At 40.0% G+C, this 14316-nt stretch overlaps 1 protein-coding gene across 1 annotated transcript; it reads left to right on the top strand.

Moving 5' to 3' along the window:
- The first annotated feature begins 13352 nt into the window (after positions 1 to 13352).
- Positions 13353 to 13856, top strand: LOC121370102. The gene has a single exon (XM_041495204.1). It carries the CDS (start codon positions 13353 to 13355, stop codon positions 13854 to 13856), a length of 504 nt encoding a protein of 167 aa, XP_041351138.1.
- The last annotated feature ends 460 nt before the right edge of the window (positions 13857 to 14316 follow it).

Genomic DNA, 14316 nt, shown 5'->3' on the forward strand with positions numbered 1-14316 from the left:
CATAAGGTTTTCTTGTGTTCGAAGTTTGTGACGGGACCAGTCGTTATGGGTGTTGTGAAGGACTTGCCTGTTGAAAACATAGGAGTTTTGTTGGGAAATGATTTGACTAGTCAGTGTTGTCAGCCGAAATGTGACCAACTGTTAATTAAAGACAGCACGTTACCAATCGAAGAGTGTGAGGTTGATGAGATTAAATATCCTGCGTGTGTAATGACTAGGGATATGACCAGTAGGTTAGCACGGGACGCAGAGGATATTTGTGATTTGTCTGATACGTGTGTGAGCCATGAAATTGGAGTGGATGAGGTTATCAGTAAAATGGTAGATAAGTCAACTGACAAATTAAATGTGGTGGAACCCGTTGATCTCCCGCAGAGGGGAATTGAACCAGTTGTGTTTGATAGAGGGGATTTACCTTGTAATAGACAAGAGTTAGTACTAGAGCAGGGGGCTGATCCAATTTTGTTGGCAGCTCGCACTACCTTGTTAACTGTGGACAAGGGAGTATTAATAAATAAGAGAGTTAGAAATCGGAGGTTGCCGGCGACCGAACTAGCTAGGACGCAACTGAGCCATGCTCAGAGCAAAATAAAATCAGTGTTTGATAGGAAGGCTAAGAGTCGGGAATTTAAACCAGGGGATAAGGTGCTGCTGTACCTTCCCATTAAACGGGGTTCTGTGCAGAACAGGTATTTCGGGCCCTATGTTGTGCACAAACGAGTTAATGAGACAGGGTATGTGATAAACACTCCTGATAGGGTTAGGAAAAGTAGGTATTGTCACATCAATTTGCTAAAAGGTTATTTTGACAGACTGCCGATAGTTCCAGAGAGACCGGTCCAAATTGAGAGACACTCAATTTCCTGTGATGACGTCAAGACTGCAGAGGTCAAGTTGGCCAACGGCCAGATTCTAGCAGACTTGAACCCCCAGCGAGCAAAGCTGACTACATTGATACAAGACAATGTTTCCATTTGTCGGGACCTTCCAACGGTTACCAATACCTTAAGCCAAGATGTGCGCTTGGAACCCAACGCTACACCGATTCGACAGCATGCCTATCGGAGAAAACCTGGAAAACGTGCGACGCTGAAAAAGAAGGAAACGAAGTTCCATTGGTCAGGTGAATGCGAGAAGTCATTCAACCGTCTCAAGCAGAGGCGCTACTCGTCTCCCGTGATGGCAGCACCAGACTACCGAATGCCGTTCAAGCTAGCTGTGGGTGCCAGTGACGTGGGTGCTGGAGCTGTGCTGTTCCCAGAAGACGAAGACGGACTGGACCATCCTAATGAAAGCCTCCAACCAGAGAGTTTTGAGATGGAGTCTTCTTCTGCAGGAATTCCCAATTACCATTGGACATATCAAGGGCACATCCAGTGTAATCGCTGATGCCCTGTCCCGAAGTTGAACGTTATGATAATGTGTTGACATTCTTTATTTCTGTTTTGTTTATATATATTTTATTTGTATACCAGGGACTCAGAGACTCAGTGTGATTACTGGTAGTCACCTTATTATTACATGTGTTATAAATGCCCGTATGCGTCGGTTAACGCACCTTTTTGTTTTAATGTAGTATATTTCCCTATTCCTAGAGTAGAGGAAATATCCTTTTTGAGGTGGGGGTGTGTCACGGTACATGCTCTTAAATTTGTTTCGCCTGTGGCGATTTTAATTGTGTTAGAGGGCCGTGTGCAGTTTATTGCCCGTAGCCCAGGTGGACAACTTGTTACGTAATACTTCGCGCGATCTGGCATTCCAATATGCACTTAGTCCAGCTGTGGAGGCCATGTGGCGAGTAGTTACGTAATACCTCTGCGAGTGCGGGTTTTACAACCGTGATTTTGGCGACGATGGCGTCAGTAAGTCTGACGATCAGAGAGAAATAATACCGCTCTAGTAGAGTCAGACTATGAGATGATACGTGAGGTACCGCCTTGTACCCCCAGGCCAATTCTGATTTTATAATAAATAGCTAGTTTTTAGAGATATCGAGGAGAACGAATTTAGGACGGCTCCAGGGGGAACGTTAGTCCGTTTGGACTTTGGTAAATATCATTTCTGCTCTGTGTATAACCTTGATGTGATTGATGTGACTTTAAATATTTTAATACTGTATTATACCAATATTCTTTAGACAGTGTCTTCGGTCATCTGACGAAGTAAATCGTAGACTTTTTGTTCTAACATTATATGAGTATTTGGTAATATAAAGCTTAGCCAGTCATCCTAGAAGACCCTAGGTACACTGTAGGTTATTGTCTTTATGTGATAGGTACCAGTATTAATTCTGTGTTACAAGATTACTGAAAGAGTAGTTAGGGTTAATTAAAAATTAACCCGTTAGGAATAGAGCTGTAATTCCTTTATTAATTAAGTTCCCCAAGAAGCGTTTCTAAATTATCACACGTTACTGAACGAGTAGTAAGGGTTAATTAAAAATTAACCAGTTAGGAATGGTGTTGTAATTCCTTTATTAATTAACTTCTCCTGTAAGCGTTTCTCAATTATCACACGTGTGGGTGTGGTGTAACGGTGAAGTGATTCGCATATTGTGTAACTAGACACCTAGAGATTAACTAATTAAGTGATCAGTTCTGGGTTGTTATTATTGCTGTTATTAATTTACTACTACGGCTGTACATTTGTCAGCGTAGATTAATACAGATTCCAAAGTGTATTGTGTTTTTGTTGTGTTTCTAGAGAACTAACGTGCTATAATATATATACTTTATATAAGATCGTATCTCTGATCATACCTAGAGACGAGCCATACTAGGTTTAACAGCCTGTTACAGAGAGATCTAATAGATATACAGTTAGGAGAGATATTTTGATAATCGTGTTTTATTCAGTTACGGGAATTATAGAATCCCCGTGACAGGAGTAGAAAATTGGGGCGCTCGTCCCGGATCTGAAACGGGACATGCATATTTAAAAAAGTATTGTTTGTAAATGGGGGCTTTATAAATTAATTTTACAAATTAACCAGAAGTAGCACGTTGTTCACTAGAAAATTAATTAATAATAAGTGCGTCATATCTAAACATGGATAAGAATTTGCTGGATAGGCCTACGCTCAGTGTAGTGGAGATTAAGCGAGCACGTAAGGCCGAGTTAGTTGAAATCGCGGGTGAGCGAGAAATTGATTTAACATCAGCTAAAACCTTAGGTGATATAAAGACAATTATTATCCAGGAAGTTTTTGGTGATAGGCCTGTTATGGAAGACAGTGAGATTGTTCCAGAGATAGAGATAAATGAGTTAAGTGTGGAACAACAATTAGCTTTTAAAAAGCTTGAGTACGAAAGAGAGAGAACGTGCATTAGAAGAGAGAGAAGAGAGAGAGATAGAGAGAGAGAGAGATAGAGAGAGAGAGAGAGAGAGAGAGAGAGAGAGAGAGAAGATAGAGAGAGGAGAGAGAAGAGAGAGAGAGAGAGAGAGAGAGAGAGAGAGATAGAGAGAGAGAGAGAGAGAGAGAGAGAGAGAGAGAGAGAGAAGAAGAAAGGGATAGAGAATTCCAGTTAGAAAAATTAAAAGTGGAACATGAGTTAAAGTTGAATACTGAAGAAGTCAGACGTGAGGCAGGAAATGGTTTTAACATGTCGGAGGCTTATAGATCAGTGCCTGTATTTGATGATCAGGAGGTAGATATGTTCTTCCAACTTTTTGAACGGGCCGCTAAGCAGCTAAATTGGCCGGAGTCTAAGTGGACATTGTTAGCCGTGTCTAAGTTTAAGGGGAAGGCTAGTATAGCTTATAATTCAATGAGTGATGAGCGAGCAAGTCAGTACGACTTAGTTAAGGCTGCAGTGTTGAGGGCTTATGAATTACGACCTGAGGATTATCGTTTACGGTATAGCGAGTTGAGAAAAACGCAGGGTCAGTCTTATAGTGAGTTTGTGGCTAAGAAGGCAGGGATGTTTGATAAATGGGTTGTTTCTCATCAGGTAGAGTCATATACCGAGTTACGGGAGTTGTTGATCTTACAGGACATTAAAAATGGATTACCAGTTAGCTTACGTATTCATTTAGAGGATCGTGATGTCAAAAAGATAGAGGAGGCAGGCATAGTGGCAGATGATTACGTGTTAATACACAAAGCTCAGGCAGTACCGGGTAGCTCTTTACAACAGGGTGATAAGAAGAAATTTCAGCCAGGTTTTTCCCGGGAAAGTAACTATCGGGGAGAGTCATCTAGTTGGTCAGCTAGTCAGGCAAGGAATGCACCTGGTGGGCAAAGTAAGGATAGACCTGCATTATCAGCCAATGCACGAACTTTTCGTCCACATTGCAGTTACTGTAAAAAGGATAACCATCTTATCGGGGACTGTTTTAAAAGGAAACGCGATAATGCGCAAGTGGTCGGTTTAGTGAGGTCAGCTCCGTTAGCGAGAGAGTTAATGGTTAGTCCCATGGCAGAGAAAGTAAACCCGTATGTGTCCACTGGTATGGTTTGTGATGTGAAACAAGAGTTGTGTCCTAAGGCAATATCAATCTATAGAGATACCGGGTGTAGTCAGAGTCTGATAACGCAAGAGTGTTTAGCTGGTATTGAAAATTCAGACATAGGACGTAGTTTGGTTTTAACCTCGGTTACTGGAGAAAATATGGTTGTCAGGTTACATAAGGTTTTCTTGTGTTCGAAGTTTGTGACGGGACCAGTCGTTATGGGTGTTGTGAAGGACTTGCCTGTTGAAAACATAGGAGTTTTGTTGGGAAATGATTTGACTAGTCAGTGTTGTCAGCCGAAATGTGACCAACTGTTAATTAAAGACAGCACGTTACCAATCGAAGAGTGTGAGGTTGATGAGATTAAATATCCTGCGTGTGTAATGACTAGGGATATGACCAGTAGGTTAGCACAAGACGCAGAGGATATTTGTGATTTGTCTGATACGTGTGTGAGCCATGAAATTGGAGTGGATGAGGTTATCAGTAAAATGGTAGATAAGTCAACTGACAAATTAAATGTGGTGGAACCTGTTGATCTCCCGCAGAGGGGAATTGAACCAGTTGTGTTTGATAGAGGGGATTTACCTTGTAATAGACAAGAGTTAGTACTAGAGCAGGGGGCTGATCCAATTTTGTTGGCAGCTCGCACTACCTTGTTAACTGTGGACAAGGGAGTATTAATAAATAAGAGAGTTAGAAATCGGAGGTTGCCGGCGACCGAACTAGCTAGGACGCAACTGAGCCATGCTCAGAGCAAAATAAAATCAGTGTTTGATAGGAAGGCTAAGAGTCGGGAATTTAAACCAGGGGATAAGGTGCTGCTGTACCTTCCCATTAAACGGGGTTCTGTGCAGAACAGGTATTTCGGGCCCTATGTTGTGCACAAACGAGTTAATGAGACAGGGTATGTGATAAACACTCCTGATAGGGTTAGGAAAAGTAGGTATTGTCACATCAATTTGCTAAAAGGTTATTTTGACAGACTGCCGATAGTTCCAGAGAGACCGGTCCAAATTGAGAGACACTCAATTTCCTGTGATGACGTCAAGACTGCAGAGGTCAAGTTGGCCAACGGCCAGATTCTAGCAGACTTGAACCCCCAGCGAGCAAAGCTGACTACATTGATACAAGACAATGTTTCCATTTGTCGGGACCTTCCAACGGTTACCAATACCTTAAGCCAAGATGTGCGCTTGGAACCCAACGCTACACCGATTCGACAGCATGCCTATCGGAGAAAACCTGGAAAACGTGCGACGCTGAAAAAGAAGGAAACGAAGTTCCATTGGTCAGGTGAATGCGAGAAGTCATTCAACCGTCTCAAGCAGAGGCGCTACTCGTCTCCCGTGATGGCAGCACCAGACTACCGAATGCCGTTCAAGCTAGCTGTGGGTGCCAGTGACGTGGGTGCTGGAGCTGTGCTGTTCCCAGAAGACGAAGACGGACTGGACCATCCTAATGAAAGCCTCCAACCAGAGAGTTTTGAGATGGAGTCTTCTTCTGCAGGAATTCCCAATTACCATTGGACATATCAAGGGCACATCCAGTGTAATCGCTGATGCCCTGTCCCGAAGTTGAACGTTATGATAATGTGTTGACATTCTTTATTTCTGTTTTGTTTATATATATTTTATTTGTATACCAGGGACTCAGAGACTCAGTGTGATTACTGGTAGTCACCTTATTATTACATGTGTTATAAATGCCCGTATGCGTCGGTTAACGCACCTTTTTGTTTTAATGTAGTATATTTCCCTATTCCTAGAGTAGAGGAAATATCCTTTTTGAGGTGGGGGTGTGTCACGGTACATGCTCTTAATTTGTTTCGCCTGTGGCGATTTTAATTGTGTTAGGGTGCCGTGTGCAGTTTATTGCCCGTAGCCCAGGTGGACAACTTGTTACGTAATACTTCTCGCGCGATTCTTGCATTCCAATATGCACTTAGTCCCGCTGTGGAGGCCATGTGGCGAGTAGTTACGTAATACCTCTGCGAGTGCGGTTTTACAACCGTGATTTTGGCGACGATGGCGTCAGTAGTCTGACGATCAGAGAGAAATAATACTACGCTAGTAGAGGTAGACTATGAGATGATACGTGAGGTGCCGCCTTGTTCCCTCAGGCCAATTCTGATTTTGGAATAAATAGCTAGAATTTAGAGATATCGAGGAGAACGAATTTAGGACGGCTCCTGGGAACGTTAGTCCGTTTGGACTTTGGTAAATATCATTTCTGCTCTGTGTATAACCTTGATGTGATTGATGTGACTTAAATATTTTAATACTGTATTATACCAATATTCTTTAGACAGTGTCTTCGGTCATCTGACGAAGTAAATCGTAGACTTATTGTTCTAACATTATATGAGTATTTGGTAATATAAAGCTTAGCCAGTCATCCTAGAAGACCCTAGGTACACTGTAGGTTATTGTCTTTATTGTGATAAGTATTAATTCTGTGTTACAAGATTACTGAAGAGTAGTTAGGGTTAATTAAAAATTAACCCGTTAGGAATAGAGCTGTAATTCCTTTATTAATTAAGTTCCCCAAGAAGCGTTCTAAATTATCACACGTTACTGAACGAGTAGTAAGGGTTAATTATAAATTAACCAGTTAGGAATGGTGTTGTAATTCCTTTATTAATTAACTTCTCCTGTAAGCGTTTCTAGAGATTAACTAATTAAGTATCAGTTCTGGGTTGTTATTATTGCGTTATTATTTTGCTACTACGGGTACATTTGTGCGTGTACAGATTCCAAAGTGTATTGTGTTTTTGTTGGTTTTCTAGAGTATTGTGCAGAGATACGGACTTGATCACTGATGACGGTTTTGTCGTTCAGATTAATATATTGATATTCACACCAACATTTGAATTATTGTTTGCCATTGGCTTCATTTATTTCTTATTTTGTTAAAAGTGGATATATTTTTAATTCCGACCTAAAATAACTGTGAATGGAACAATAGTGTTTTATTATGACTGACGTGCATGACATAGTTTTGACGGTGTAAAACATGTCTGGTCAAGAAACATGATCATTGAACTAAACTGTCAGCCGCTTAGCTAGGCAAAGTAAAAACCGTCACTCACGATCAGACTAACACAGATCATAATAATCAGTCGATCATTATAATATATCCTATGTTATGTGCAAAATAATTTTTTCGCTCAGTTAAAGCAGGATGTACCCCTTTATACTAGTTAATTTGTACATACTATTCTATTAGTTATGACGAATCAGAATAAGGATGTGTTTATTGAACAAAGCCAGCATGACTTAGGCACAAAACAGACAATAATACACACAGACACCAAACAGACAATAATACACATAGATACCAAACAGTTGTGTAGTAAGATACGATATACAAATACCAACAGTTACGTGAAAATTTGGATGATAAACGTGCATAAAACACAAATAAATAAATAAATAAATAAATCATATAAATACTAATTCAAATATACCAATAGATACAGTTGTAAATTTACATTTTTGTATAGCTACATTATATGCTATTATTAAGAAAATGTTATCAAGAATGGGCGTAAAAAAAGATGTGGGGATTTCTTTCTTGTGTGCATGAAGTGGGTCAAACTGTATTCTAACAACACGCGAATTTGGGGATCCAGAAACGGGGTCAGTGGATTAGACGGGTACCGTGACCCAAACCCCAACCCATTTGAAATTTAACATAACACATTTTTATCATACAAAATGTTCCATATTTCTTTGGCAAAACTCAAGTATGCCCATTTCAGAATTTTGGGATCTTCTCCTTTTACAAAATCCTGGATCCGCCCCTGAATCGATATGAAAAGTCAAGACGACTCTGTTGAATAATTTCAAGATCGTCAATACCCGAGTCGGCCATGTCTCCATGTGTATTTTTACATTGTTCTGACATCTATAGAAGTTCAATAACGTGTTTCGATGTTACAGTTTGGCGCGCGCCAGACTTTTAGAAATAGACTGTAGAGGATCGACAGGATGTGAGACGATTCAGAAAGCTTCAGATGATGGTGAACATGAACCAGCATTTACTCGTGTCCACACTGTATTTCAGTAGTGTTTGCTTGTGGAGTGCGAAGAATTTGTAAATTATTTTACGCTCTGAAATAAACTTCCCGTACTAGATGTGGGAGAAGAGCCACACCATCTGAAGCAAATTGTTACCAACTTCTCCACAGAAAAACAGCAAGCGTGGAACACAGCTATATCAAGTAATCCCATAGTGAAAGGGAAATACTACGGCTTCACCATTCATCTTATTAGCATCATCTGTCCACGTTTGTTTTGTTCTTACGAAAATGTCTTTGACTTTGTGTTACAACTTTGTGGCTTTTTAAAAAAAAAAAAGATGTTTTAGATAAATACCATATACTGGTGCAAGAGGACCAATTACTTTAAAGCCCAAATAATCCCATACCGAAAGGGAAATATTGCAGCTCCACCATTCATCTTATTATAATTCCAATCTCTAAAAATCCCTTTATTATAAACCCTTGGATTGGTTAAATTCGTATCACGTGATGATAAAAACTGGCATTCATAGCACCATGAATCTCAGTTTAGCACTATTTTTGGCTATATAGCCGGAATTACTTTATGAATTATGTCAACAAAGGAATCCCCGAGGAATTTCCTTGAGATTATATTTTTAGACATCAAACAGTAATCGTCTGCCGTCAAACTTGTAAACATCTAAAAATCTTCACATATAAATTATACCATACAAAATAGGTCGCTTCAGACATTTTTTATTAAAGGTTAAAAGTTATTGAAATTACTTACGTTACATGTTTATAGTGAATTCAAAATCCCACAGCTAAAAATCTATTTTGTCGATCCAAAAAAAGTGTATAATTCCAATGGAATTTGGTCTTTTACAAAAGCGATTTCAAAAACAAAATTCAGTCAGTTCATGCCAACCATTAGCAGTAACGCGCATTCAAAGGCATTGTAGTATGACGTACACGGTACACAACACATAGCCACTGCGATCCAATCTTTAAACGACTCGGGTTTTGAAACTAGGCATATCATGTACATGTCGGGACACAGGAACGAAGCTTCAATTCGAAGCTACAACAGAGAATGTTCCACTTTCCAAAAACGAAACATCAGCATGGCACTGTCAAATGTGACGAATACTTGTGTCGCACCACTTGAAGTCACACATGCCAAAACCATCCTGTGTTGCCACTTCCACAATTACAAGGCCAGTAAACACAGAAACTCGACACACCTGTTTCATCCATTTCCGGAAACATTGAAACCACTTTCTCCATGTCAAATCTATCAACACATGGAATTTTCACGCACTCAAATATTTCATAACTGTAATTTCAACGTCGTAATTGGTAAATCTGGACAGTAATAAAAAAATGGCGCCCATCCACAGTTCGTAGTTAAATATTCATACACCAACCGCTTCACATATAAATTATACCATACAAAATAGATCGCTTCAGACATTTTTTATTACAGGTTAAAAGTTATTGAAATTACTTACGTTACATGTTTATAGTGAATTCAAAATCCCACAGCTAAAAATCTATTTTGTCGATCCAAAAAAAGTGTATAATTCCAATGGAATTTGGTCTTTTACAAAAGCGATTTCAAAAACAAAATTCAGTCAGTTCATGCCAACCATTAGCAGTAACGCGCATTCAAAGGCATTGTAGTATGACGTACACGGTACACAACACATAGCCACTGCAATCCAATCTTTAAACGACTCGGGTTTTGAAACTAGGCATATCATGTACATGTCGGGACACAGGAACGAAGCTTCAATTCGAAGCTACAACAGAGAATGTTCCACTTTCCAAAAACGAAACATCAGCATGGCACTGTCAAATGTGACGAATACTTGTGTCGCACCACTTGAAGTCACACATGCCAAAACCATCCTGTGTTGCCACTTCCACAATTACAAGGCCAGTAAACACAGAAACTCGACACACCTGTTTCATCCATTTCCGGAAACATTGAAACCACTTTCTCCATGTCAAATCTATCAACACATGGAATTTTCACGCACTCAAATATTTCATAACTGTAATTTCAACGTCGTAATTGGTAAATCTGGACAGTAATAAAAAAATGGCGCCCATCCACAGTTCGTAGTTAAATATTCATACACCAACCGCTTCACATATAAATTATACCATACAAAATAGATCGCTTCAGACATTTTTATTACAGGTTAAAAGTTATTAAAATTACTTACGTTATATGTTTCTAGTGAATTCAAAATGTTTCTACTTGGTATTGATATTTAATGCAAAAAATTAATATGAATTGTATTAATGATTGTAACATTGTCATTCTCTCATTCGGCTATTGACGGAAAAAGCCGAAACTACCATGGGCATTCCGCTAATGTTGAGTATGAATTTCGTGTTAATAAAATAGTAAATAGTTGGAAAATAGAGTTCACTTTTTATTTTAAAGAGGTTTACATTAATGACATGGTTATGTGTTTGAAATTATAAGAATTGAACGTGAATATTTTTGAGTTTCATGCTAGTATGAAACGCAAAACCGCTTTACACACTGTATGAATGGCGTAGCGCGACGCGCTACGCCATTCATACAGTGTGTAAAGCGGTTTTGCGTTTCATACTAGCATGAAACTCAAAAAATTTCACGTTCAATTCTTAAATAATCAATATCTGTGCACGTTTATTTTGTCCTTACGAAAATGTCTTTGACAATGTTGCAAATTTGTTACTTTTTCAAAAAGAAAGAGAAACGGCTTTAGACAAATACCATATACTGTTGCAAGAGGACCAAGCACTTTAAAGCACCTTGCATACGCCCGGTAGGTACTGAGTTCGTATCTCGGTACCGGCTCCCACCCAGAGCGAGTTTAATGTCTCAGTAAGACCACTACACTGACCTCTCTCACTAACCACTCACCCTCTCTCCTGGACAGACAGCCCAGATAGCTGAGGTGTGTGACCAGGACAACATGCTTGAACCTTATTTGAATGTAAGCACGAAAATAACTACACATGAATGAATGAATGCATAAAATGCCTGAACCATCAACATCAAAGTGCATATAAAAGATCGCTTGCTGCATTAGAAACAACGTAGTCGGTTTCCTCTGTGACTACGTGTCAGGATTACCGAATGTTTGACATCCGACAGTCGATGATTATTTAAGCAGTGTGCTTTAGTGGTGTCATGGAACATAACAAACTTTCTAGGACCATGCTTGCCTTCTTAACACAAATCATTTCCGTAATAATCCCAGTCAAGATACGTCTTCTTCTCGTGAATTATCTTTGGGTTAGAGATCAGCTCACACACCATGTTCTTACTGTTGAAGTTGATTGCCAGGCAACCCATCTGCCGTCCGCATTTCGTCATGCACTCTGTTGCGGTCCTAGTTCCATTTACGGGCTGGCGGTCGTCCGTTACCAAATACTTTCCTTTAGTTTTGTAGAAATAGACTGGCGAACTACATTCTGGGAATATAAAAAAGACAAGCATTTAAATCTGGTTTGCTTTAGAAATGTACCGGAAAGACTTAAAAATACACTAATAATTAGAAGTTCTTACATTTTATTATTTTGAATATTAACACCTGACGTGGTTCTGGTTATCCAGATTTTTGCAATACCCAAAAATGCACGTTCGTCTGAGAAGTAATGGTAATCCGGACAAGCTCTAGTTATTTTAAACGTTATTTCCTTGTAATATGGAAACGCTGGTATTGACAGTATTTAACCATAGAATCGATTGCAATGACGGAAAACGGCTCTGGCATATTCATCTATTTAATAATAATAATAAGAAGAAGAAGAAGAAGAAGAAGAAGAAGAAAAAAGAAGAAAAATATCACCATAATTTACAAGGGCGATAATGTTATGTACCAGTTTTCTTCATGCCGAAGATTTGAACTTCACACAAGGTCAATGCGTCGTTCTCAACCATTTTCCATTTCCTAATTTGGACAAACCGTCCTCTAACTGGGGTACCACAGGAAAACGTTCTCTTCTCTGACACTCTAAGAGCCGGTTCCGTGTAGTTAAAACAAACGTTAGAACTTGCGCCGGAACACCCTCTTGGATTTCGCTCAAATACTTCCACCACAAAATTCTTAAGTCTGTATGCTATAGTAAAGACAATAATGTTAATAAATTCCATATTATACTTTCCTAAATAAAGCTCAGGGGCAAATTTAACAAAACATCGTAAAAAAAATATTATTAATAAATTCCATATTATACTTTTCTAAATAAAGCTCATGGGCGAATTTCACATATACTCGTAAATCTAGGACTAAACCACAATTGGTATAGCTACAAACAGTACAACTAATAGTTTTTGAAATACACATATTTCATTTTTCTTTCGTGGTTACAATGCTGCGCCTTCCGTAATGATGTAATTTTCTACGTGAAATAGATGCCAAACACATGTAAAGGTACGACAGGTATAACTGCTAGTCGCTAATGCCCCTTTCACACATTCTCGTTTTGTCGTAGATTTGGCCGCGTTTTGCCGCGTTCTCGGAGAACGCGGGTGATCGCGGAGGTTGGAAATGGTCGCCGCCGAAGTACGCGCATAGTACGTCCATTGTACGTTGTCACTACGTCCAGTACGTTCGACCTACGACTAGATCGCGCCCAAAACACTTGCGACCCCCGTAGCTGTTAGTACATCCACAACGCCCACTGTACCTCATTGTTACGTGTTAATACGCTACCGCGATCATTTTACCCTGTATCACGTCCAATTTACGACCGATTTACGTCTGCATTACGTGTTCCGCGATCGTAGGAGGCTCAGTACGTTTTTTGTACGTCTTTTGTATGTCTGGAGTACCAGGGTGGCTTGAGTAGCTTTCATTTCCAGTCTGACTTTCGATGAGTAAAGATCATGCCAGTCATTGCAAGACACAGGCTGCAAACAAGAGTACTCTTCGGCCAGTACGAGCAGCTGATGATGGAGATGAAGATTGCTAACCACACCAGCTTCAAGAACGTCCTTCTCCTCGAGCCGCAAATGTTCTATGAACTGTTGGAGAGAGTTGGTCCTTGCATTCAACGCCAAGACACCTTCTGGAGGAAGGCACTTCATCCAGGCTTGAAGCTAGCCTGCACTCTGAGGTTCCTGGCCACTGACTGCGCATACAAGTCTCTGATGTACAACTTCCGAGTAGCGCACAACACCCTTGCAATGTTCATCCCGGAGGTGTGTGAAGCAATTATTGCAGAATATGCTGATGAGGTCCTCGCCATACCTACCACCATACAGGGTTGGCTGGACATTGCTGACATTTTCTCCAGAAGATGGAATTTTCACCACTGCCTTGGAGCTACAGACGGCAAACACATCGCAATCAGATGTCCTTCCAGAGGCAGATCAACATATTACAACTAAAAGGGCTTCAGCTCCATAGTTTTAATGGCCCTTGTTGATGCGGACTACAAATTCATCTGGGTGGATGTTGGTGCTAATGGATCATGTTCGGACAGTTAGATATTCGGGACCTTCGAACTCAAGGCTACAATAGAGGATGGTACTATTGTCTTCCCTCCACCTACACCACTACCGGGAGATGACGAAAATTTACCCTATTTTATTATCGGGGATGATGCTTTCCCCTTGACTTGGCTTATGAAGCCCTACAGTCAGCGAAACTTCACAGATAAAGAGCGGATATTTAATTATAGACTTTCCAGAGCCAGGAATATTAGTTCAGTGATTTTCCTGTTTGTTAACTACTCTGAAGCTGTCTCCAAGGAAAGTGGAAAGTATAACTCTGGCTTGTGCTTGCCTGCACAAAATTATGTGGAGACGCTATTCTGCGATGCAAAATGCTCTCTTGCGCAATGCGGAC

This window comes from Gigantopelta aegis, chromosome 4 (genome assembly GCF_016097555.1).
Source record: "Gigantopelta aegis isolate Gae_Host chromosome 4, Gae_host_genome, whole genome shotgun sequence".
NCBI classification, from domain to species: domain Eukaryota; kingdom Metazoa; phylum Mollusca; class Gastropoda; order Neomphalida; family Peltospiridae; genus Gigantopelta; species Gigantopelta aegis.